Source organism: Terrapene carolina, unplaced genomic scaffold, assembly GCF_002925995.2.
Source record: "Terrapene carolina triunguis isolate 2854851 unplaced genomic scaffold, T_m_triunguis-2.0 Scaffold25, whole genome shotgun sequence".
NCBI classification, from domain to species: Eukaryota; Metazoa; Chordata; order Testudines; family Emydidae; genus Terrapene; species Terrapene triunguis.
In genome coordinates, this window is record NW_020664376.1 from 5,923,015 (window position 1) to 5,947,696 (window position 24,682).

The 24,682-nt window shown below is 41.8% G+C and overlaps 1 protein-coding gene across 1 annotated transcript in view; it reads right to left on the reverse strand.

Moving 5' to 3' along the window:
* Positions 1 to 17,889, reverse strand: part of LOC113405035 (matrix-remodeling-associated protein 5-like) — a 33,506-nt gene extending 15,617 nt beyond the window's left edge. Inside the window, exons 1-4 of the mRNA XM_026650498.2 lie at positions 17,788 to 17,889; positions 17,344 to 17,598; positions 12,968 to 13,183; positions 169 to 298 (exon numbers count right to left, since the gene is read on the reverse strand). Of these exons, the coding sequence (XP_026506283.1) occupies positions 169 to 298; positions 12,968 to 13,173 (336 nt within the window). The 5' untranslated portion in view covers positions 13,174 to 13,183; positions 17,344 to 17,598; positions 17,788 to 17,889. The remainder of the gene's footprint in view (positions 1 to 168; positions 299 to 12,967; positions 13,184 to 17,343; positions 17,599 to 17,787) is intronic.
* Positions 17,890 to 24,682: the final 6,793 nt, after the last annotated feature.

Genomic DNA, 24,682 nt, shown 5'->3' on the forward strand with positions numbered 1-24,682 from the left:
ACATTATTAATCATGATATTATTGTAATTAAAAAGTTTTCAATATATTTGGAACAAAAATGGATAACCTATTGGACAATAAACAAAGCATTAAAGAAACCTACTTATTTCAGTCTTTTATCATTGTATAACTTGTAATTTATTATATTTAGAAACACCTTAGTATTACCTGTAGAGACATGAGATTTTTTAAAGCCCCATTGGGTATATTTTGGATGTCATTTCCATGAATCATGAGCAATTCCAGTTTAGTAAGTCCTGAAAATGAGTTTTCAGATATGGTCTGTATGCTATTAAACCTGGGGAAAAAAACACAACATATTCAGTTATATTTATGCATGACAGACTCTCATGGATTGCTAAGGCTAAATTAATAGAACCTGACTTTCTAGGAAACATTGGATGCATCCTAAAATATGCAGTTAAAGGACCAAATGTTTCAGTAAACATTTTTATAAGGCCAAGTATACTTAGCCCATATTTACATTATGTTTTTTTAACTCAATTTGTGCTAGTTTAGCCATAATTTAAAGTAAAAGCAAATGGGAGTTTAAATTCTAAGAGAAGTCAGTTAGTATATTTTTCCATGGAATTCTCATTATGGGAATGGTATAAGTTAATGGCATGTTGCCAGCCTATGACGGTATGGAGACTGGCAAACTACGGCAGTATTGCCAATAGCAGGATTGCCAACAAAGCAACTAACAATAAACAAATGAAGCTTTGTGAAGAGGACTATTTGAAAATAAACATTTGCCAAGCAGTTCCTGAATCGAAAAACCACAGTTACTAGCTCAACTGCTTGCCCTACTGTTACCACGTGCTACTGGATATTTAACTACTGACATAAAATGCAGATACTCATCTTCCAGTTGCAAAATTATTTGAGCTTTCTTTTGAGAAGTAAGGGAGACAGAATTTGCTATTTGAAAACAACTCATTTCAGCTTCTTGAACTGACACGTAAGGTTCCATTTGCCAACTTGGGTGTCTTAAATTAGGATGCCCAGTTCTGCATTTGGGCACACAAATGCCAAATGCAGGAATATCCAGTGCTGACCTGAGCACCAGGAACTCTAAATTAGGCACCCAAGTTTTAAAATTGGATTTTTCATGCTTTCTAATGCTGTAATGCATTATTTTTCAGGAAAAGCAGAATATCAGGAGCATGGAGGAGATACATTTAGATACTGAGATGTATGGTTTTGATGAATTTGCTAAAGATTTCATGCTTTTTTAAAAGACATTTTTAGACCTTTTATAGGGGGCAAATTAATTATATGTTTTGTACCTTCTATTTCTTGATTTCAAAATCATCCATTTCCATTTGGAAAATAATATTTTCTTCCTAAATCTATTGTTTTAATGATACTTATGAAGAAAACTTTCCAGTCTGAAAACAAATGCAACAGCAAACATGCATAAACTTTACTCACTAGCACAAACATTATTTGCACTAACGAAAAGCTAACTTTAAAGCATAGCAAAGACCATTGTAATGCTACCATTAAATACGTCACTTTTAAAAGAAAAACTCATCTGCTGGGTTAACGTTTTCAAAAATGACTACATGGATTATAATGTCCCATTTTCAACAGTGAATTAGGGCTCAACTTTTAAAGGTGTTTAGGTGCCTAAAGATGCAGATAGGTGCCCATGTGGGATTTTCAAAAGCACCTAAAGAAATTGAGTTGCCTAACTGCCACTGAAATCAATGTCCAGATTAAAAATATGACTCAAGTACCTAAAACACTTTTGAAAATGGATCTTGGGCCCCATAAGTCACATAAGTGCTTTTGAAAAATGTATTCTTGATCTAAAGGGCCAAATTTTCAGCCAGGAGTGTCTGAGTTTTGCCCACAAAAAGTGTGTGCACAAATAGCTAATAATGCAAGAGAAACACATTCGGTGGGCATGAAACAAATAATTGCTTACACAAATGTATATTTGTATACTCAAGTACCCTTTTGCACATATACTTAACTATTTTGTGCTTGTACATACGGACTCTGCATATGCAATTCACTGTTTTAATGGGTGCACTGTCTGCAAGCTCAATTTCGAGGCCAATGATGAAAAATTTAGCTCAGTGTGCCTTTAACAGTTTTTAATAGAAAATGCCATTACAATGAGCAGATGGATCATATTATTATTATTAAACATTTGTCTAGCACCAGGGTTTTACATGGAAGTTTATAGAAATAAAAAGACATGATCCCTGCTCTGGAGAACTTAAAATCTAAAGTGGACAAACATAGGAAATACTGAGAAGTAAAGAGAAGGAAAGGGATGAGAATTGAACAAATACAGAGATTGGGACCATATGTTGTGCATGCATCTTGAAAGTCCAGACAATTGCATTTGAGAATAAGGCCTGGTCTACACTATAGATTAGTCTAAACTAAAATTACCTCCCACTGATGTAACTCACCTACCATACCAATTAAATAACTCCACCTCCTCAAGAGGAGTAGCGCTTGGGTCGATGTAGTTAGGTTGACACAGTGTCAGTGTAGACACTGTGTTGTTTACATTGATTGCTGCTGCCTTTCAGAAGCCATCCCACAATACCTCACACTGACAGTTAAATCGGAAGGTCATTCTGGGCATAGGAAAAAGGCAGAAAGGCATGAGTGAAAAAAGGAAAAGTATCAAAGTGAGAAGAGTTGACAGAGCACAAATCACATTGTGGGGAGTAGGTAGAGACAAAGGTGAGATATAGGTTGAGTCAAACTTGTGTGGCACCTTGAAAATAAGGATTAGGTGTTCAGAGTCAATGCAGAAGTGTGTGTGAGAGTGAGTGAGTGAGTGAGAGAGGCGATGGAGGGAAGCAGTAGAAATAGGGGGTGATGTAGTCAGAGTGGTGAGAAAAATGTTTATTTGCAGGATATTTGGGCAGTTTGAAGAGGGAGAAATAATCAGGAAGGCTGGAGAGAAGGAAGTTACTATAGATTATGGACGATATAAGGCATTTAGGCTAGGAAGTTCATTAAGGGGTCCCCAGCAACATTTCAACCTTCAGTGTCGCTGTGACTGTAACTGCAGAAATTCTACCAAATCCTCCTTGCCTTTACTGCGAGCAAGGAAACTTGCCATTAGTGACATTGAGAACTCCCAAGAAAAGAAATCTTTTATGTCTGCACAACTAGACTTGATTTATATTATTCTTGTTGAGTGCAGTGAAACTGAGTAAGATTATGAGATAATTTTCGCTCCGTAGCTAGTGTGAGAATACTATCATTGAGAGGTGAAATATATGTGGCTGACCTTTTTCTATTCTAACTGAATACAAGCCATCAGATGGAAAGAACAGCAAGCAGAAACTAAAATAAGTATTCTGTTTGGAGGGAGACAGGCACACCAGTATAAATGGAGTTACTGGGCCTGATTCTCCAATCCCTTATGTAATTTTTACATCATTGTAATTCAGAGTTACAATGTCATAAACACAACATAACAGGTGCAGAATTAGGATCATAATTCATTTAAAAAAAAATATTTAGTCAGATTCACGGGTGTCAAACTGACAATGCCAAACCATAGTAAACCCCTCTAAATCATCAGGTTCAGCTGGGTTTATGATTACTTTGCTTCACCAGAGCAGCACAAAACAATCAAACCCTGTATGTGAATGTGGTCCATTGTATGAGCTCCTATACATGGTGGAAAGACATACTTAAAGAATCCTGTTTGCAGGGAATAATTCAGCCCTCAGAAAAATTAGAACCCTTTAGCTGATTTGTGTACCTCGTTCACAATTCAGTAAGCAGTTTAGGAAACAATTAACATGATTCTCTGGTACTCTGACTAATTTGGGCTGCTTCAGTAGCGCAAACAGCCATAACTCTGACTTAAATGTCTCCCGGAGGATTTTCTTTATGCATAGGAACCCTCGGGTGGTAAAGGGCAGCTGTACTGACTTCTCTCAAAGGGTAGGAAATAAGAAGTTGTTATCCATTGACTGGATATGGCTACCAAAGCTATGGTATATCCACAACCATTATCAAATATCTGCCACCTTGATTGCCACTTGGTCAAGATGCTGGTGAAAATTGGTATAATTCTGTTGTCTACAATAGAGTTACACAAAATTATATTAGCTGAGCATCTGGTTTATAATCTTTAGCACTTTACATCATTCATTTAAATCAGTCTCTCTAGCCTCGTATAATTTTTGTTGCTCTTCTCTGAATAAGTTTTAGTTTTCTGATGTACTCAGAAATGTACACAGTACTCCAAGCATGGTCTCACCTGTGCCATGTAGAAAAAGGTGAGGGCCTGACTGATCCATGTTATGACACTTTTGTGCATGTAGTCAAAAAGCACATTGGCTGTTTTTGCCATCATGTTGTACAGTATCCTTATATCCAATGTGCTACCCACTTTGATTCTTTAGATCTTATTTACACTACTGTATTCCAGTTATTAACCTCACAATGACTATTTGTTCCCCTGTTTCTAACCTATATAGGGGAAATCCAACTCCCATTAAGACTAGAACTGGTCAAAAATTTTTTGATGGAACAGTTTTCCATTGGAAAATGCCACTTTGTTGAAATCTAAAGGTTTTGTGGGAACACAATGAACTTTTTGAATGAAAAATTTCTAAGCCATCTTTCTGAATCAAAATATTTTGGAATTTCTGTTCCCTGAAATATTTCAAGATTTTGACTTTTAATCCCAATTTAGAATGAAAACAAATTTTGAAATGTCAGAATTTCTGGCAGCATGGAAATTCTGTTTTCTGACCAGCTCAGCTGAGACTGAAAAATCTTTCCACTGACTTCAGTTGATCTGGATCAAGTTCAAGGCCTCTGTGTCAATTTTCTGTCCTCACTAGCATTTGCAGCAAATCACAATTTTATAGTATCTGAAAATATAATTAACGCATAGTTTAGCCCTTCTTCCAGGTCAGATTAATAGAAATGCGAAGTAAAAGACAGCCAAGCACTGACGCTTGGAACCCTAGGTATATTTACAGTTATGTTAAGCCTTATAGTTACTTTACCTTAAGTAACAAATATTTGCTGCAGAAGAAACATATCAGAGACAGTTTCATTCTATGAGTCATAAAATATACACAAATTCTGAAATCCTCCTCCTACTTCTACTGCATTAGAGCAATGCAAGAGAAAAGAATGCAAATTGAAAGAATACAGCTGTAGTTTCAAATACTGTCTGTGCCATTACTTAAAGTAATCAGCTATTTTTAAGATAAAATTCTGCAGTGCACTACAGTGATTTCTAATTGTTACTTTAGGTGTCTGAGGGAATGAAGTGGAGAGGGGAGGAAATGCAGCAGCAAAATACTTGATCCTATAGGTAAAACTTCTAATGAAACAAATGAGAACAGTGCCTGTACAATGGCTGCAGGATATGGATGTAAGAAATGAAGGAACTGATCTTACTACTGCTAACTTCACTGAGAGAAGGGGATGGGGCTCTAAAAGAAAGTGAATAGGTAGACCAGCCACAGTTCTCAATTCTGGAGAACTGATTTACACTCCATTCAGTCCCACCTTAGTCACAGCTCTAAATCGCAGAACAGACTATAGGGTCTTGTTTTAATTACTATTTGTTAAGGGCCAATGATGTGCTCATGGCTATACAAGTAAAAGCGTGGGTGGCGGGGAAGGAGAGGAGAGATGTATTACATCTAAAAGACCAAAACAGAGATAAGACAAAAGAACTGGGAAACCAAGGAATAGTGCTGGCTTGTATGTCTTTAAAACACATGGTGTGAAATCCTGACCCCACTGAAGTCAAAGGGAGTTTTGCCATTAATTTTAAAAGGGCCAGGATTTTACCCATGCATCCTACCTCTCTCTCTTCTCATCTAAAAATCAAGAGGGTTTTAAATGAGGTGAGGGTGTAGGCCTGGAGCTTTGGGATTAGACCACAAATGTAGGGCTTGTCTACATAGGCATTTTAAACCAGATCAAATCAAATTAATCTGTTTTGAAAGCACTTGCCTACATAGGATGCAACCCATCAGTGCACACTAACTCTGCATTTATTGGGAACTCTGGAGTCCTTCTACAAAGTGGTTGACTTTGAATGTAATTAGTTCTGTCTTTTGTTTATGTTCACACAATTGCTGTGCACCACTTTTTGCATGTTGCCAACAGCTATTCCACAATGCTTTGTAGGTCCATCATTACTGTTCTTTCCATTTACTTGTGTGCTCTCCCAGCCCTGGTATCAAGTTTCCAGGATGATCCTTCCCTTCTCTCCTTTAAAAGGTGGTGCAGAGCCAGCTTTTGCCCATTTGCTCGTGGATCCCATGTGATACAACCACAATAGCACGCCAGAAGCCCCACAATATGCATTACACAGTCTGGAGCCATGCTGAGCCCCTGGATCTCATCACCATCTGGGGAGAAGCATCGGTTTGGGAAGCTCTTGCGGCCACAGAAATAAGGACCTTTTTGTGGACATTGCAAAGCAGATCTCTGTGAGGGATCATGACCAGTGCCAGATAAAGAACAAGCAACTCAGGAGAAACTACACTGAAACGAGGGATAAAAGGAGACATCTGGCAGGAGACATGTAACCTGTGCATTTTTTGATGAACTGGACAGGATTCTACACAATGATAGAATGATAGTACAACCCATCCCAGAATTATTTGAGCCTGCTTCCTGCACTCCCTACTCTCTCAGGCTAGGATGACTGGCTCAGCCCATCAGGGGATGAACAGCAGAGGAGCTGCTCTCTGTGTGGGAGGATCTTTGGGGGAGTCAGGAACCTGAGGATGGCCAGCAGGACAGCCAGCCTAAGTCCTGCCCTGCTAGAAGGGACTCTGATTCCTGCCTTGTATCAGCTGATCCTGAGTCCCCACCATTCCATTTACTTGTGGGGCGAAGTAAACCCCACCAGAAACCCAGGCTGGGACCAGAGTCAGATCTCCCAGAGGGAATTGCAGCATGTAAGTACCTATCTTTACAATTTATTATTGATTATTGGTGGTGAATGTGAGCTAGGAGCCCCCCCCCTTCCTCCCACCCCCTCCTTTTGCTGCTTCAAAACGGTGCCTGCCAGCATGGCACAGTCACAAACAGTTCCCCATCCCCCACCTGCCCCTACCCCACAGCAGATTTGAATACCGAAAGCATTCATTTGTGCAAAAATTCAACTGTTTATTGAGACAGGGCTTACAGGAAAAGAAATGTGGTTAGTTTTCATAGTTTACATGAGGTATGAGGGCACGTTGCAATACTGCTCCATGCTGAGGTACAAATGCCTTGTACCCTGCTTTCTAGCTGGCAATCATTGCAGGACCCTATTTAATTTTCTCTACACTTTGCCCTCTCTGCAGGGGAGATGTAGCAGAACTTAAGATTGAGAAATTGCTCCATTTTGTTTAGCACATTATAAGAAATAGCCACACACCCATGCCCCCTGATAGAGCTTGCAAGTCCCTTCCACTCTTGCAGAGCTTCTGGGGGGACAATCCTGGTGAATAACTTCACAGCAGATCTTGCTGGTGTGTTATTTGCCTTTCTGAGTAAGACCATTCTGTCTCCTAGTGGCCTGCCTCAGCATACTCAGCGACAGACGGGACAGCCTCAAGGGGATGTAGAGGGGATTAGTATCCAGCACACCCCCATGCATGCCTCTTTTTACAATGTCTCTGATGCCACAGAAGCACTCCAGTGCACCAACAAAACTGCAAAAACAAACCTGTAACAGCTCCAACCACCCAACCTGACTCCTACCAGCAGATGAATGCAGACACACTAGACTGAAATCCAAATGCACCCAGCAATCTACCTTCTCTGAGGTTCCCCAAAGAGTGGAGGTAAAGTCACATATACATACTAAAAAAAAAAAATCATAACTTGTCTGGAATATGAACAAACAACTGTTTTTTTCTTCCTGCTCCCATAGCCACAGTACCTGCAACAGCCAGACCACCAAGGGCAAGGCCTGTACTGCTGACAGACTGGCCAGCCTGAAGGGAGGAGAAGGGAGGGAAGGAAGACTCTGAATGAGAATGCACGGCAGAATGAAAGGAAAACTCGGCTGGCTGAGAGGTGGAGGCTGTACACGAGAACCCAGTGGGAGAAATAAATACAGCTTTCCTAGGAGATCATGGCAGTAGCCAAGGACAGTGTCACGGTTGCCAGGGAAAGAGTGGGTGTGGCCAAAGACTGCATCACCATGGTGAAGAAAAGCATGGAAAAAGACAGAGAGATGCACAGGCATCTCATGGACGCTGTCCTGAGCCGAATGCCCTCCTGCAAAACATGGTCATGCTAGGCCTGCAATCCCATAATTTGGGACTCAGCCATGTCCTTCTGCCCCAGGACAATGCTGGCTATGGCCACCAGCAGCAACTCCTAATCTTTGCATCCCAGCAGCAGTACTTCCAGCGGCTCCCATCAACCTTTTAGATTCAGCCTTTGGGCACCAAGCACACGTCACCCGAACTCCAGCTCTTTTGAGCCCTGAGAATTTTGAGCTGTGGCACTCAACCCAGAACCCATGAGGACAAGAAGAGCCAGAAACGAAGTGTATACATGTGTCTCACTTTATGCACTCCCTGCCCTCCACAAAACTGTACTACTTTGAGTTTTGTTTATACTGCTGTAGTAATTAAAGGTTTGTATATAACTGGTTATTTATGAAGATTGGTTACTTAAAAGTTTTTTCAAAATACAAAGATATTATTATTCCATTGTTTTCATTAAAACTTAACTATTTTTATTGTTATTTCATAATAAAACTGCTTACAATAAATCCAAGAGTCATGATTGCATTTAATACAGAATATCCTTTAAATAAAGCTGAAATAATTCATAGCATTTTACAATAGCACATAGGAATGTGGAACTTCAACCACCCACACACAATCCCCCACAATCAGTATCCCCACACCCTCCATGGGCTAAGGTGTTCAGGCAGGAGGCTCAATAAATGAACAATAGGCAACCCTAGCAGCGTGCCCCCAGCATTTTTGTGGAATTCTGTGGAACTCCTTGAGGTCTGCTCAAACCTCCAAGCAAGTTTCCACACCTCAGCCTCCCATCCTTCAGTAAAGCTTCCTCTCTTGCTCTCATGAATATTGTGCAAAAAACAACATGCTGTTAGAATGATTGGAGCATTTTTTTCCTGCTGTTTCCAACCTATTCCATAAACAGTCCCATCTGTCTTTCAAACGGCCAGATGCACACTCAACTACCATTCTGCAGCTACTCAGGCGATAGTTAAAAATATTCCTTCCTTCTGTCCAAGTGACCTGTGAATTGCATAAGTAGCCAGGGCACCAGCGAATAAGCCCAGAATAACCCGACAAACCTCCACACCATTAATGGCCACCGTGCTCCTGGGACAAACAGTCCTTTCTCCATAGTTTAAATAGTACTGAGTTCTGAAAGACCTTAGCATCATGGACCCTCCCAGACCACTCTGCAATTTTGTCTATAAACCTGCCACAGTGGTCCACCAGTCCTTGGAGCACTATGAAGAAATACCCCTTTCTGTTTATACATTCTGTGCTCTGGGGCATGGGGAATGATAGGCATATGGGTTCCATCAATTGCCCCGATACACTTTGGGAACCCCATGCATGCAAAGCCATCAATAATTTCCTGAGCGTTACCCAGTTTCATGACCTAATTAGACAGCACTTTATCAAAGCCATACGAGACCTTTAGGAGAATGGCCCCAACAGCTGATCTTCCTATGCCCAATTGGATGGCTACAGACCAAGAACGTTCTGGGATAGTCAGCTTCCAGATGGCAATAGTGACCCATTTGTCCACAGGTATGAGGCTTCACATGTTGATATGCTGTTGCTGAATATCTGGAGTCAGTTCTCCACAAATCTCAAAAAAGGTAGCTCTCCCCATCTTGAAGTTCTCTGCCCATTGCTGATCATCCTGGCTCTGTAGAATGATCCTCTCCCACCAATCCACGCTGGTTTCCTGACCCCAGAGACAGCATTGAATGATGTGTAGGTCATCCAGGACCAGGCCTCCTGTTCCAACAGCTTGGCATCTTCCTGTTCTTCCTCCTCCCTCCTGATGGCAGAGAAACTGCTGCTACTGCTATCGAATATTGTCCTGGTCCCGCAGCTCATTGGTGCAACAGGCAAAGTTGAATGCCGAATTTCTCCAGCTCTGAGAGCTTTAATACAGCCCAAGCAGCCTGCGCATATTCACACGTCACCATAGCAGCACAGAGCATTGTTGGGGCCGTATGGCCAATGGGAATTTGAAAATGGTGCAGACCAGCCCAGAAAGGAAACATGGGGTTGAGCAAGTGGAAATGTGATTTGAAAAACAAAACAAAACTGAACCTATCTGACATCTTATAATTCACAGCAAATATAATCCCAGAATGCATGCTGCTCAGCAGCAAAGCGAAGGACCATGAGATATCTTTGGAGAATGCTACAGCCTCAGTTGGCAGCGAACTGCAGTGTGTCCATCTGATGTGAAATGAAAATGGAGCAGGCATTGTGTGTGCCTGCTATTGATGAGACTTGTGTACTGTGAGTTACCTGACCCACATCAAAAAGCTTCAGACACTGTAGACACAACATTAGTGTTTTCATCCTAGTTCCCATCTAGGCACAACAAAAATCCTGAACACCATTGTCACTGAAAAACAGTAGTCCAGATAATCATCTGGTCTAATTCAGCACAGCTATGTTAATTTCTGAAGGTCAACTGAGGATCTGACCCAATAATCATAATTAATAACTAGAGCTGTCCAAATAACAGATTTTGCAGTTCACTGGCAATTCTTAAAATTGAAAAAAAAATAGTTTCAAGTTTAATTAAATGTTTTGTTTCAACAAAATCAAAACATGTCATTTTAATTTTGACCATTTTAAAATGTTTTTATTGGATGTGTTTAAAATAAACTTAAAGGACCTTTTCAATGAAAAGTCATTTCAAACTGAAAAATTGAAACATTTTGTTCTGAAATATCAAAACTAAATGTTTTGATGGTTTCACATTTTTTTCTGACCGAAATAAATTGGCAACATTGACAGAAATTCACAAAACGAATTGGTGTAGCTGAATCTGCATTTTTCACTGAAAATGTTTTCGCCAAAACATTCACCTAATTCTAAAAACAGCAGCAATACACTCAGCATCATGATTTCAAATATATGACTAAGACAGTCCAAAGATTAGTAGAAGAAGATTACTGTAAAGAAGGACTAAGACAGAACTGCATATAAAAGCTTGAGTAATGCTTGTCTTTACTATGTCTGGCTCATGAGAACTAAGTTCATTCACAAAAAGGGTAAACCAACCAAATAATAGAGAATCTCTCTCCTCCCTGTGGTAAAACCGGCAAGAGGGGCCTAAACCTGAACTCCTACCAAACCATTCTGACTGGGAGGTAAGATTTTCCCCCACTTAGTGCAGAATGGGCCGTTTATCTAGGAAAAGAAAGCTGGGACTGCGGCCATGGAGATGTCCAATCCTCTATTCCTTTTCCATATCAAGAAGAGAACCCCAAATATTGATGGTGCCCTCCATGAGCAGATCTTTAGGGCAAGATCTCCACATAGTTGTTATAGGTAGAACTGGTAGAGATGTCTGTAGTAAGGTTGCTTAAAAATTTCTATCTAAAATGCTGTTCACATGCTTATAATTTTGCCAGATTTTAATTGTTTGGGCTCAAATTTTCCATGTCAGGTGTTTGCCTCAGACTAAATTATTTTGTAAATTTTCAGTGGAAAAAATGTCAATGCAATCATGTAATTAAAGATTGTATCATAATGCATATGCACAAGGTGGAAAATTAACTTTTCACAGGCAACCTTAACTCTGGCACTTCCTAAATTTTGAGTGCTTGACTTTGCAACCTTATTATTCTTTTAGCATAGATTTTTGGATATAATTTTATTTAATAATGACTCCTGTGAACGTTCAATAATTTTTGCATTTTCCAACCAAAGATTCACCAACGGTTTTAGGGCCAACTGGAGCAGTGCACACATGGCAGGATAGAATTCGACCTCTCTTCATTTCAGCTTGTTTGGCTACAGCTTTGAGACAACAATTCAAATGACTCCCTGGGGTACCATATCTGTTTAATGTAATTAAGATTTATTTCCCATTTATTTGTGCACACAATTTATTTTCTAAATGGGGCCCATTAAAAATTATAGTAATAGCAGATGGTCTGACATAATCACAGAACAGATCTGGGCCAACACTATAGCCTTTTGCACCACTGGAGCAATGAAAAGGAGTAATAAAGCTGTCCTAACTAGGCATCCCCTCTGTATTGTGGGAGTTATACATTATTCTGTGAGCAGTCCCATTGATTTCAGAATGGGCAGTGGAAAGACTAAAAGAGCTAGGAAACTATAATGGGATGTAGTATAAAAATAGGTCCTCTTCTAAAATGAATATTATTTGATGTACAGAATTAGTCTAAGATGGGAAGAGATCCTTTCTTTCAACTTCAGTAGAGCAATTATATCAAGATCCAGACTATCACTCATAAATTATAGACTTTTTCTGGTTTCTAGTATTGTTCTAAAGTTATTTTGCAAAACAGTTTACTACCAGTGCAGTTATCAATTTCCTATTGGGTGCAATATTTCTCTAAGATACGTTTTATTCCAGATATTCCTAATAAAATATAATCTCAGGTAAAATATTCATTTGTATAGACTTTAAAACATTGAATTTGTCTTACCAATATTCATAAAATGCTATTCAAATGTATGTATAGCATTTAATAGTAATTCCCATCACAATAATTTTTGTTTGAAAAAAATGGGAACCAATCTTGGAAAATTAGGCTTGACCAAAACATCCTTGTTACCAGTGACTCTGATGTCATTTTGAACTCAAGCAGTTATCGATAATCATCCACAATTGCAATTCTGCTCAGCAAGGATACATAATGCTTTCACCTTGCAGCATGTGTGCTGAGCTATATAGGATTATACACAGAAAATGTAAAACTCTTCAGTAAAATTGCAATACAAACCCCAAATTGATTCTTTCCACATGTTCAGAGATTCTTGCTGGCACTGCTGCCAAGGATCGAAATGTGCAGTGAACTTCAGTGGGAACGTAACAGGCACATGGGCGTGGACATGCAAAAGCGATTTGTGGAAGCCCCAGAGACACAATCAGCACCACGGATAGTGCCCCCAAATTTGCCCTCTTTTGCATCTTGTCAGTTGTCTTCATTTCGCTGTACCTGTTTTATTTGTAAAAGAAAATGTTTTTATCTTCATAAACACACTTGTAGAGCATGATCACTTAAATGATGGCTTCTGTAGGAGCTACTTTTCCTAAGGCTTCCTGACTGAGCTATAGAATAGAGAAAATGTAAATAAAGAAAACTTTGTACAAATCTATTTCTATGCAATCTGATAGGCAATTTAGGCAAAAGTCTATGAAATATGGTTTGAAAAGAGCTTTTCTTTCAAGCTATTTGCTATTTCAAAGTTAACTTTTCCCCTCGTTTCTATTTCACCATAATTATACTAATTTTCTGTTTCTCTGTGGTAAAATATTGTATACTTTTGGTTTACACATATAACTTTTATGGGAGAAGGCATTCTCTAGTAGCCTAGGGCAGAGAACTAGGTGTCATTATATCTGGGACTGTCATACTTTACCTCTCATTTGTTGTCTGATGTTGGTATGCAATGTCATTTAAGCCAAAACGTTCAATGGGAGCTATGGATAATCAGGACTTCTAAAACCAAGCCACTTATTTAGAAGCCTAAACATGGATGTAGGAGGAAGCTTAAGCTCCTAAGTGTGAAAAGTTTGGCCTTAACATCTATAAAACTTAAGCCAACATTTTAAAACTTGGGTTCCAGAAGTTAAGATGTTAAATTCATATTAAGGCACCACAGCAACAATCCACATTTTACAAAGCTGCTCAGAACCTGCAGCTGTCATTGACTTTGAGGACTTAGCACTTTAGAAAATCAGACAATTTACTTGGGTGCCTAATTGTGGCTTGAAGAGACTAGCTTCAGGCAAACAAGTTGAACATTTTAGTTCTAATTGTTAGACCTTTATGAAGAGCTTTGAGTGCTTCAGATGAAAGGTGCCACATAAAGGCAACTTATTATTAATTTTGTTGTTATTGTTGTATAGCCTAGTCTAACAATGAAGGACACTCATCCAAGTCTATGGTGGCTTGTGGATTTCAGCCATATTAAAACCTCATCCAGTATTGCCTACATCAAGATATTACCCTTAGTATAAAAGTCAAATTTCTTAAATCTTCAAACAATATGACTGTCATTTTTCTACCAACATCATATGCAAACCATTATAATTGAAAAAGAGACTCATAAATCTGAAGAAGTTTCTCAAATGTCTGTGGTCAAGTTAATAAGACAGCTACTATTCTCAACAAAAACACTTCATAAAGTGTGTAAGAACTATGCACTTATTCAGGTGTTCTCTTTAGTGAAAGTTGTCATGTTAAAATACCTTACACATTTCATTTTCTTTTGAAGAGTACTAAACCTCCATTTTCTTTTATAATTCTTGCAGGAGTCAAGAAGAAGTTACAACAACATGAGGACTTGCTAAGCAAGATCAAGAATTAAACTTCTAAGTGGGAAATTATAGATTTCATATTTTTTTCTCCATTTAAGAAAATAAAATGAATAACAATAATGCAAAATACTCATAACATTGAAATTGTTACATTTTGAAAAAATATCCACCTAATACATACCAACTTGCAATAAAATGTATTCCCCTTTCAGTGCAATACAAAATCCCTCTCCTTGTAAGCATTCTAAACATTATTTAGTTCAATAATGCAGAAACATTTGGAAGAGATAAATGATACATCTTCAGAATCTTCATAATATATTTTATTAATAGAAAGGGATGATTTTGTTAAGTCTAGGGAACTCAAGGAAATGTCCTACAAGAGGCACTGCTCTTTTGGCAAGATCTCTTTGGAGGCCCTGATATGTCAAGATGCAGATTTGGGACAGAAAGGACAAAACAACCACCACCACCAACAAAAAGGAGAACCTAAGGCCCAGATCTCCAGGAGGTATTTAGGCACCTAACTCCCATTAAGAGTCTAAATAATTTTAAGTTACTAAAAGCAAGAAGTTTAAACTGATTTAGGATTCATTTCTTTAAGAGGAATTACATTTACTAAAACCTCCATTTCATGACTCATTTCTGATGTTTTCATCATTAACAACAATGTCTGCAACTAATAATGATATTTAACTTTTCAGTTATTCCCCAAACATTCATTGAGTCTTAAAGCACTCTTGTTATTCAGACAAACATTCTTCTCATTTTGCAGATGATTAGGTGACTTCTCCAACATCACAGAATAAGTCGGTGGGACAGTAAATAATGGAACCCCCGAGTTCTGACTTCTAGTCCCCAGCCGTAATCACTAGACCAGTGTTTCTCAGACTGTGGAAGAGTCCAAACCCCTGTAGAGGCAGGTGCAAACAAGGAGCAATTACCTTTGTTCTCTCCACCAGGAGCTGCTGCCACATACCATGAGAGAAAACAGAAGGACTGGAAACACAAGTGAGTGTAGTGTTGCCAGCCACCACTAGGAGTCATCAATGGGAAAGTGAGAATGGGAGCAGAGAGAATAGAACCAGGTAGGTCTGCCAGCATGTCAAGTGGATCAAGGAACCAGGCACGTTGCCATTATGTGTAGGGAAGGAGGCAACCAAATAGCTAGGAATTGTGTGCAGGGGAACAGGCTACTGGGCAGTATATTTAGGGGAGCTGGGAACCAGGCAGCTGAACAGTGTATGCAGGACAGAAGGGAACTGGACAGCATGTGCAGGGGAGAAGAGAACCAGGGGGCAACACACATATTCACAGGAGGGGGCTGCATGGGAGTGTTGCAGTTGGAAGAAGAGTTGAGAAAGCACATGCAGAGAGAAAAATCAAACACCAATAGAGAAGCATATGCCAGAGGAGAGAGAGACAGAACACATGAGAGGGGAGTGGAAATGAACAAAAAAAAAAGTGTGATTCCCACTCCACACCCCCAAAAAGAGGACAAGACATTTGTCACAGTCAATACAATTAAATATGCAGTTGCCACAGGAACATTGCACGATCATGAGTGGCACGCTGGAGGGGAAGGGGCCCACGGTACAAAGCATTTACCCTCCCCCCCCCGCCCCCCAGCGCACACACAATAAGCAGAGCAAGGTAAAAGCAGCTTGGAGAGCAAAGGGTGCAATTTGGGATGCCGGGGGAGAGATGTGGAAAGCCCCTGGCCAGCTCTACTTTGAATTCTTTCCAGAATGACCTATACTAGTAGAGTTTAAGGCCCCACCTCCTGCCAGGGCTGGCTCTACTTCCCACAAGCTTGGCCCCGTGCATTAGTAGTTTGGCTCAGGTCTGAGGTAGCAGGTCCATCATTCCTCTGATTGGCACAAACCAGAGGAATGTTTGTGATGGGCTGTTTTCAACTGTTACTAGCTGAGTGAGAACCAACTGGCCTCAGTCTCCTGAACAGTGGCACGAGGTGCCCCCCATCCCGAAACTGCACCTGGCGGCGGGGGGGGGAGGGAGGAGATACTGACAATGCCCAGGCATTAGTGACAGCATCACTGGGGAGCTGAGTGGCTGACTAGGGGAGGGCGCAGCTCTGAGACCACCACTGGTGCGGGGGGAGTGGGGACACTCACTCTTACAAAGTGAGCTGAAAGCTCCTTGCGTGGCTCTCCACGGATACCGCTGCGACGTCACGGGGGGCTCTGCCTGAGGAAGGACTGCAAGCCCAAAGCCAGTATGTGGCCTCAGGTTTCCGTCACTGAGGGGCAGTGACGGGGAGGGGGGAAGACGCTGATTATTTCAGCAGCACGGTTTGCTGGAGCTGCTGCACGAGGAATCTCAGAAAGCCGGGGGGGGGGGGGAGGCTTCCCTTCTTAGCTTTTTTCAGGGCAGATGCTTCCCATTAGGGAAGAATTCCCCTAATTCACCGAGGTCGACTTGAAGGGAGTTCATTCCCTGCACAGCCGGACAGTGGGTACCGAACAAACAGAGGGAAATAAAACAAGCCCCGATTGCATGGAGGTGAACCCCCGCCCCCAACCATCCCCTCCCCCCAGAGCTACATTCGGGCAGCATTTCACCTCTACAGCCTGAGGCTTCCAAGCAGCCCAGGGAACCTAACGAACCACATCCAAAGTGGCTGCTGCACCAGCGTGCGTTTGTTTGGGTTAATCAGGCACTTTTCCATCTCTTCTCCCCCCCGCCCCCCCCCCCGGGGGGCTCCTCTGCAAGGGCTCACATTGCCAGTTCAAATGCAATGAACAGCACGCAGCAACGCGACCCCATGCGGGGAGGGACAGACAGCGAAAAGGCATTGGGTGCAACAGCCATTACCTGCAGTTCGGTATCACAAAACTCCGGCGGCGGCAGCGCCCATCCTCCTCCGTCGCTGCCAGGGGCTAGAAGCTCGTCTAAGGTATGCCCAGGAACGTGGTTGTTTCAGATCCTGCGTGCTCCGGCTGCGTGTTTGTCATTGGGTGCCACCCCGGGCTCCAAAAGTTCATCCCAGCCCAAACAAACCTGGCTCAGCCCCGGGCTATCATTCCTTACGCCTTCCCATTGCCCGCCAGCCAGGTTGGGGAGTCATGGCTCAAAAAAAAAAAAAAAAAGAATTAGCCCTCGAAATCCATCCACCTTTTGTTATTTTTTTAATTCAAGACAACAAATCCCGAGATCACTTGTTTCGAAGCAAGCAGACCATGCAGGCAGCTTGTAGCATTTCCCAGCACCACCGCTCTTTCCTCCCAGGCACTTGGGGGAGAGTGCAAAGCAATTCACCAGCTTTTGTTTCCTGCAGCAGATGGCTCAGCCCCCAGTGCCGCAGCCTTAGGCTCAAATCCAGCCCCGGGACAGGCAGGAAAGGAAGCGCGCACAGCGCTCGGGGCACGGCACACACTTCTCGGGCGGTGTGTCTGGAGCGAGGACGGAGTAACTGCTCAGCTCCTCTTTCTCGGTGGGCGGCTCTTTAGAGGGGAGCTGATGGGGAGGGAGCTAAGCGAAGGTGCTGGAGACAGCAGAGCTTAACTGAGGTATAATTTACGCAAATTGAAAGCTGGCTCTTGCTGGGTAGCCACTGGCAATCCAACAGAAAAACCAGGACCACAGCTCACGGTGGAGGAGGGAAAGAGCATTGTGAAAAATAAAGCAACAAAAAACCGTATCTGGCACCTGGGTTTCCAAGGCCGGCTCCAGGCACCAGCCTACCAAGCATGTGCTTGGGGCAGCACCTGGAGGGGGGCGGCGCTCAGGGTTGGGTTTTTTTTGGTTTTTTTTTAAACATACTGGGGCTGTTGGGGCACCCGGCGGCGCTCCAGCCGGAGATCGGGGCTGCGACTGGGCTTGCCGCCCTCCCCGCGGCGCTCCGGCCGGCCGGGGACAATGGGGCCGCGGCCGGGCTCTCCGCCCTCCCCCCGGCGCTCTGGCCGGGCTCTCCGCCCTCCCCCCGGCGCTCCGGCCGCCGGGGAGAGCGGGCCTGCGGCCGGGCTCGCCGCCCTCCTCCTGGCGCTCCGGCCGGCCAGGGAGAGCGGGGCTGCGGCCGGGCTCGGCGCCCTCCCCTGCCGCGCTCCCTGCCGTGGGGGTGGGGGGGCGGCGGGAGGCTTTTTTGCCTGGGGCGGCAAAAAAGCCAGAGACGGCCCTGTGGGTTTCAGACAGGTTTTTCCTCTGAATACTTGAATTATACTGTCTAGACTCAACTAGGGTAGACTGGGCCATTACACCAAAAAATCTAATTTACTGCTGTGCAATAATAATGCAAAACTCTATATCTAGCACTTGGGGATTGCTTGGTCCAGCCAATTTTTGGAGACTCCAAATCATACCCTCAAAATAGACAAACAATGTAGCTGCTGCCATTACACACACGTAGACACACACATTAAAATATAAACTAAAATCCTGTGTCTAATTCATCCTAAAACAAGCAAATTGCCAAAGGTGTACATTGAAACGTAGATCCTAATGGATCTAGTCAATATTTGGCCTGAATTCTGCCATATAGACAAGTGGATCTCCTGTCACAACACCAGGAAAAAAACAACCCAAAAGACCCCAGCTCAGTACCTGACATGAGATTGCCTCAGGAACCTGTCTACCAGTCTAGGGATCTGAACCCTTGAATTCTACTAGTGCGAGAACCACAGAAATACACAAGCATAGCTAGAAAACTCTGGAAACTTTGGGGCAAGAGCTCAGAAAAAAAATCTGATCTGGCACTTGGCTCCATCTATGGTAGAGCCAGTGTTTGGCCTTGTATCTCTAAATTCTACTACAGTAATAGAAAAATGGAGTCACTGCTATTTCACCAGAAAAATCCAGACTCTGACTTACAGCTGGAACAGCACCCAAAAACCCATCTCAGGGCATATGGATCCTGTCATCTCCCATTTTAAAATGGTCAATAAGCAGCAAAAGGCAACGCCTGGGAGGGGCAAGAAGGGTCACATGCCCCTCCCCAGAAACGTAATCATTTGTTGAGGGTTTGGGGAACCTGAATGCTTTTGAAAATGAAAGTTACATGTTGGTCCATTCAAAGGTGACATTGCGTAGCCATTTAATTTTACATTTACTTGCACCATCCTACAAGTGGTTATGCTACTGATCCTTAAACTAACACTGAGAATGGTATTATTATTCATCAGAGGAATCCATTTAAAATTAAATGGTATCTAAAATCTTAGTTCCTGTTGGTGGTACCCAAATAACAGTCCTCTAACATCAGAGGGGTAGCCGTGTTAGTCTGGATCTGTAAAAAGCGACAAAGAGTCCTGTGGCACTTTCTAGACTAACAGAAGTATTGGAGCATAAGCTTTTGTGGGTGAATACATGCGTCTGACGAAGTGGGTATTCACTCACGAAAGCTTATGCTCCAATACTTCTGTTAGTCTATAAGATGCCACAATCCTCTAACACTTTCCACTGCTTTTGATGGCACTAGTGCAAGTACAAAATCACTATTTGCACTATTAGCATCTCCTGTCCATATCTCAGATGTTTTAAGATACTTGCCATCAAGTCACAACAGTTGTCCTACAAATGAAAGAAGCTGTCTAAAAATCCCAATGATAGGCAGAAAAGTTAAGTTTAACTTCACCTTTTATACCCACTTAAAGCAAGCAGAATGTCACATTTACTTTGGAAACCATTAAATACAAAATACATTCCATAACAAGATACAGTGGCTGGAAGTTGATATCAGCAAAATTCAAACTGGAAATAAGATGCAGAATTTCAACAGAGAAGTTAATTAGCCATTGGAACAGATTACTAAGGGATGTGGCAAATCCTCCATCACTTGGGGTTTCTAACCTGGGATTAGATTTCTTTCAAAGATATGCTGTAGTCCTGGCACAAGTCATTGGACTATATTGTCAGGAAGCAGAAGGGGATACAATTAATGAAAACAACAGTTTAGATCCACAGTATTTAAGCTACTGAAGCAACTATTACTATCTTATATGTCATAAACAACATTTCAGTAAAATAATTTTCACCACCAGTAACATGCACATCCATATTAAATATATTAACAATTCATGAGCTAAATCACATCCAATTTGACAATGAACAGCCCTTCCAACTATACTTCACCCACTTCACTTACTGCAAATTTGCAAGATTTGGTTGAATCCAGATAGATCATGATACCATAACTGGATTTATGGAAACACAAAAAATTAGGTCCAGACTTTTCTACATCTATACTTAATAGCTATTTAGACAGCATGATCATAGAGTTCAGAGAAAAAATTGGCAAAATAGAGCAAAAGCTAGGTGCTGTATAGGGTTTTGGCAGCAGTCTTATGCCACTGGATCAGGATCTTGATTTTTCTGAGGATGGGACCCACAAAGATGCCCAAGTCCCATTATTAGGCACCACTGTGATCTACAACACTCCTGTACTGCTGTTGCCTAACCTCATTTGGTGCCTAAGTTTTTACAGTAAAAGTTCCCTACATGCTTATGTTTGTTCATTTGAGCATGTGCATTGTGGCCTCACTCTAGTCACCCAGGTGCCTCTCTCCCACCTAAGTCCCAGAGCAATCCATGAACACAGATATTTGACTGTGTAAGTCATGTGGGGCCTGCTCTGGTAGGTGTGCTCAGATGCCCCCTACCTAAGCAACTGCGGCAGTTCACTGATAACCTTGTGGTTAGGGTATGCATCCAGGCTGTGGAAGATCCCTGGGTCAAGTCCCCCCTCTACCTGATAAGGAATTTAAACAGGGATCTGCCCCCTCTCAGGAGAGATGTCCCAGCACTAGTATGCCTCCCACAGTCAGCACACTCTGTTCTTCTATAATCCCTCCCTAGATAATCTCTCCTGTCCACTTGGGCACAGTCTTCCCCAGCTGGGTTTGTATGTCCTTGTTCTAGCAGTTCCTTCCTCCAGCCCATGCAAAGGGTGGCTAGTGGGTATCCTCTGCCTCAGTGCTTACTTTGTAATGAAAGAGGTGCTGGGGCTCAAGCCATTTTTTTTTACTTTCATAACTGATGTGGCGAGCCCAGAGGTGCTGGGGCTATGAACTGCCAAGCTTAGAGGTGCTGGGGCACAGCCCTGGCAAGCCCTGGCACAAATTAAGCACTGCTCTGTCTCCTCCCACCTGTTCCAGGCCTGTAGGGAGAAAGATTCCCTTCTTCTTCTCCCTTCACCTTGTGGAGAGTGCAGGTGCAGACAGCAGCATAGAAACTGGGCTTTTCTCTCTGGCTCCCCATGCTGATTGAGTCTGGTTTCTCTCTGCTTTTCAGGTGCTATGCAAGGCTCTCCTCAGTTTTTAAGCAGCCCTGCAGATGGGAGACAGTTGACCCTGCCCCACTGCAAATGTCAGAGCTTATGAAGCCAGAACTGGCCTCCTCTTCCTTCCTTTCTGCTACAGGCTCAAAGTTCAGAGGAAAGTTATTGTTGTTGCCCTGCCTGAAGGTTAGTGGAAAATGTCCCCCCCCCCAGGCTGCTAGAAATTATACCTAAGGTTAAAACTAGAAACAAATTGCTGAATTTGGATCATTAGCAATAGATTGAAATCCAGTGAGTGATGTATGCATGAAGCAGTGATAGAACAACACTGATACCCCACAACTGCTGTTTAGCAGACCCTGGTTCCAAAATGTATTCTCCTGGAGTTGGTAAGAGATCCAACACCTGCTTTGACCGGTTGGTGGAATCTAAGAAGTGAATTTCTGCTTGTGAATCAAATCTAGCTTAGCTTCCAGTAGAAGAATGGGGGAGTTTAGAAAATGCGACAGATAATGCTGGACTATATGCAGCAGAAAAACAGGTTACACTCTTGAAATAATGCCCACATACCTGTTCTTCATTCTCCTCCATCTCAGTGTATTGGTGTTGTGCTGACTCTGGTGCCATTGGCAGTGTTTCCTTTATTTCCTTTTGACTTTACACATGTTTGCATTGTAGTTCCTAACCAGGCAAATTGCAAGCAAGTGATACATTGATAGGGAGCAATGCAAAATGAAGGCAAAGGATGTAGTAAGGAAAACAATGATAGACTGGGGCTCACTGAGGGGGATGTGAAAAATGTGGACAGTGAAAGGAAGAAAGTTAGAGACTGAGTAAAGGTCAGTAAATGATGTGAAAGATGAGGATGTGAATGAGTGAGTGAATGAGCAAATCTAAGGGATTTTCTGTGAGGACAATGACTGAGTGAGGGATCTACCATAGTGTGAAGTGAATCAGTGGGGAATGGTAGGTCTGATTGAAAGTCTGGTTGAGAAAGCAAAAGATCATAGTCCCTCAGTTTTCATACACACATCCTCATCTCCCTCCTTTCACACTGTTTCTTTTCCCAGTGAGATATTGTGCATCTAGATGAGGGGTAGTCAATAGGCGGACCGCAAGCCAAATCCGGACCACCAGACACTTTTAAATTGAGCCTGAAATCTTTTTATTTACCTTTTATATATCTCTATATATAGATATCTATATCTTATGTTTGTTCATTTGAGCATGTGCATTGTGCATTATATAGATATAATTTTCTCTGGATTCTGGACCTTAACTATACCTTGATCAAGAAATTTGGACCTTGACAAAAAATAATTGACTACTCCTGAATAAATGAACACTGACTCCCTCAGTCTATCAGTTCACTGGGAATAATTCATTAGTTCTCCTGTGACAGTAACAGGGAAATGACAGGCTAGCACAGGGATAGGCAACCTTTGGCACGCGGCCCGTCAGGGAAATCCTCTGGCGGGCCAGGATGGTTTGTTTACCTGCAGTGTCTGCAGGTTCAGCCGATCGCAGCTCCCACTGGCCGCTGTTCGCCGTTTCAGGCCAATGGGGGCTGCGGGAAGCAGCGCGGGCCGAGGGATGTGCTGGCTGCCGCTTCCCGCAGTGTTAGTGATTTCTTCCCCACCAGGAAGCTGACCTCCAGAATCATGAGGTGACTTTTTTCTATGGACTGTATTATGCTGGGAAAGAAAGTAATGGGATAACCTAAGAATAAATGGATTTTACAAGAGCTGATCAAAATCACCTAGAATTAGAGCTAGTTGGGAATTTGTCCACAAAATGTTTTTTTGTCATGGAAAAGTGCAAATTTGTTGAAACCAAAACTTTTCAGCAAAGGATTCATTATAACAAATTTGCCAACTTGAAATAAAATTGTAAAAACAAGTTTTGAAATTGTTGAAACATCCCAGATTGACCTCTTCAAAACAAAGATTCATTTTTTTTGGTGTGAAACACTTTTGTTTAGAAATTTAGTTCAATTTATATTAACAACAACAACAACAACAGGTTAAAATCTATCAGATATATATATTTTTAATTTCAAAAGGGCAGACACTGGGAAATTAAGAGAATTTAGTTTTAAAAAGTCAATTGGGCGGAAGAGCTCAAGGACTTAAATGTGGAGGAGGCTTGGAATTTCTTTAAATCAATTGTATAAAAACTATCTGAAATTTGCATCCCGAACAAGGGGATAAAACTTGCAGGGAAAGACCCAGCTTGTTGAATAACCATCTCAAAAAGATGTTAGGCATAATCAGAGAGTTTATAGGGAATGGAAAAAAGGACTGATCAGCAAAGAAAGCTACATCTCGGAGGCTAGAAAATATAGGAATAAAGTGAAAATTGCTCAAAAAGCAAAGACAAATTAGCTCTTGCAAAGGAAATTAAAATAAATAATAATGAGTTTTTTTAGTTATATGAATATAAAGAGTTTAAGGAAGGATGGGGTTGGGCTGCTATGCAGTGCAGATTGGAAGGAGGTTAAAAATAATCTATGTATGGCCCAAAAACTAAGTGGCTATTTTGCCTCAGTTTTCAGTAAGGATGATAGTATAAAACATGGGCATGAAAGCAGGATGGCTGATGAAAATGAGGGTATAGAAATGGAAATTACCACATCTGAGATGCAATAAAATCTTTAAAGATCTTAATGCGTTCAAATTGGGGGACTGGATAATTTCCATCCCAGAATATTGAAACAACTGTTTTATGAGATTGCTAGTCCAGTAGCAAGGATTTATAATATATCTATCTATTTGGGGATAATACCAAATAGCTGGTGAATAGCTAATGTCGTACCCATATTTAGGAAACGAAAAAAGTGATCAACCTGTTAGTCTGACTTCAGTAGTATGCTAGCCTTTAGAACAAATTGTAAAGGAAAGAATAATTAAATTCATGGAGGTAAATGATAAAGGGGATGTAAAG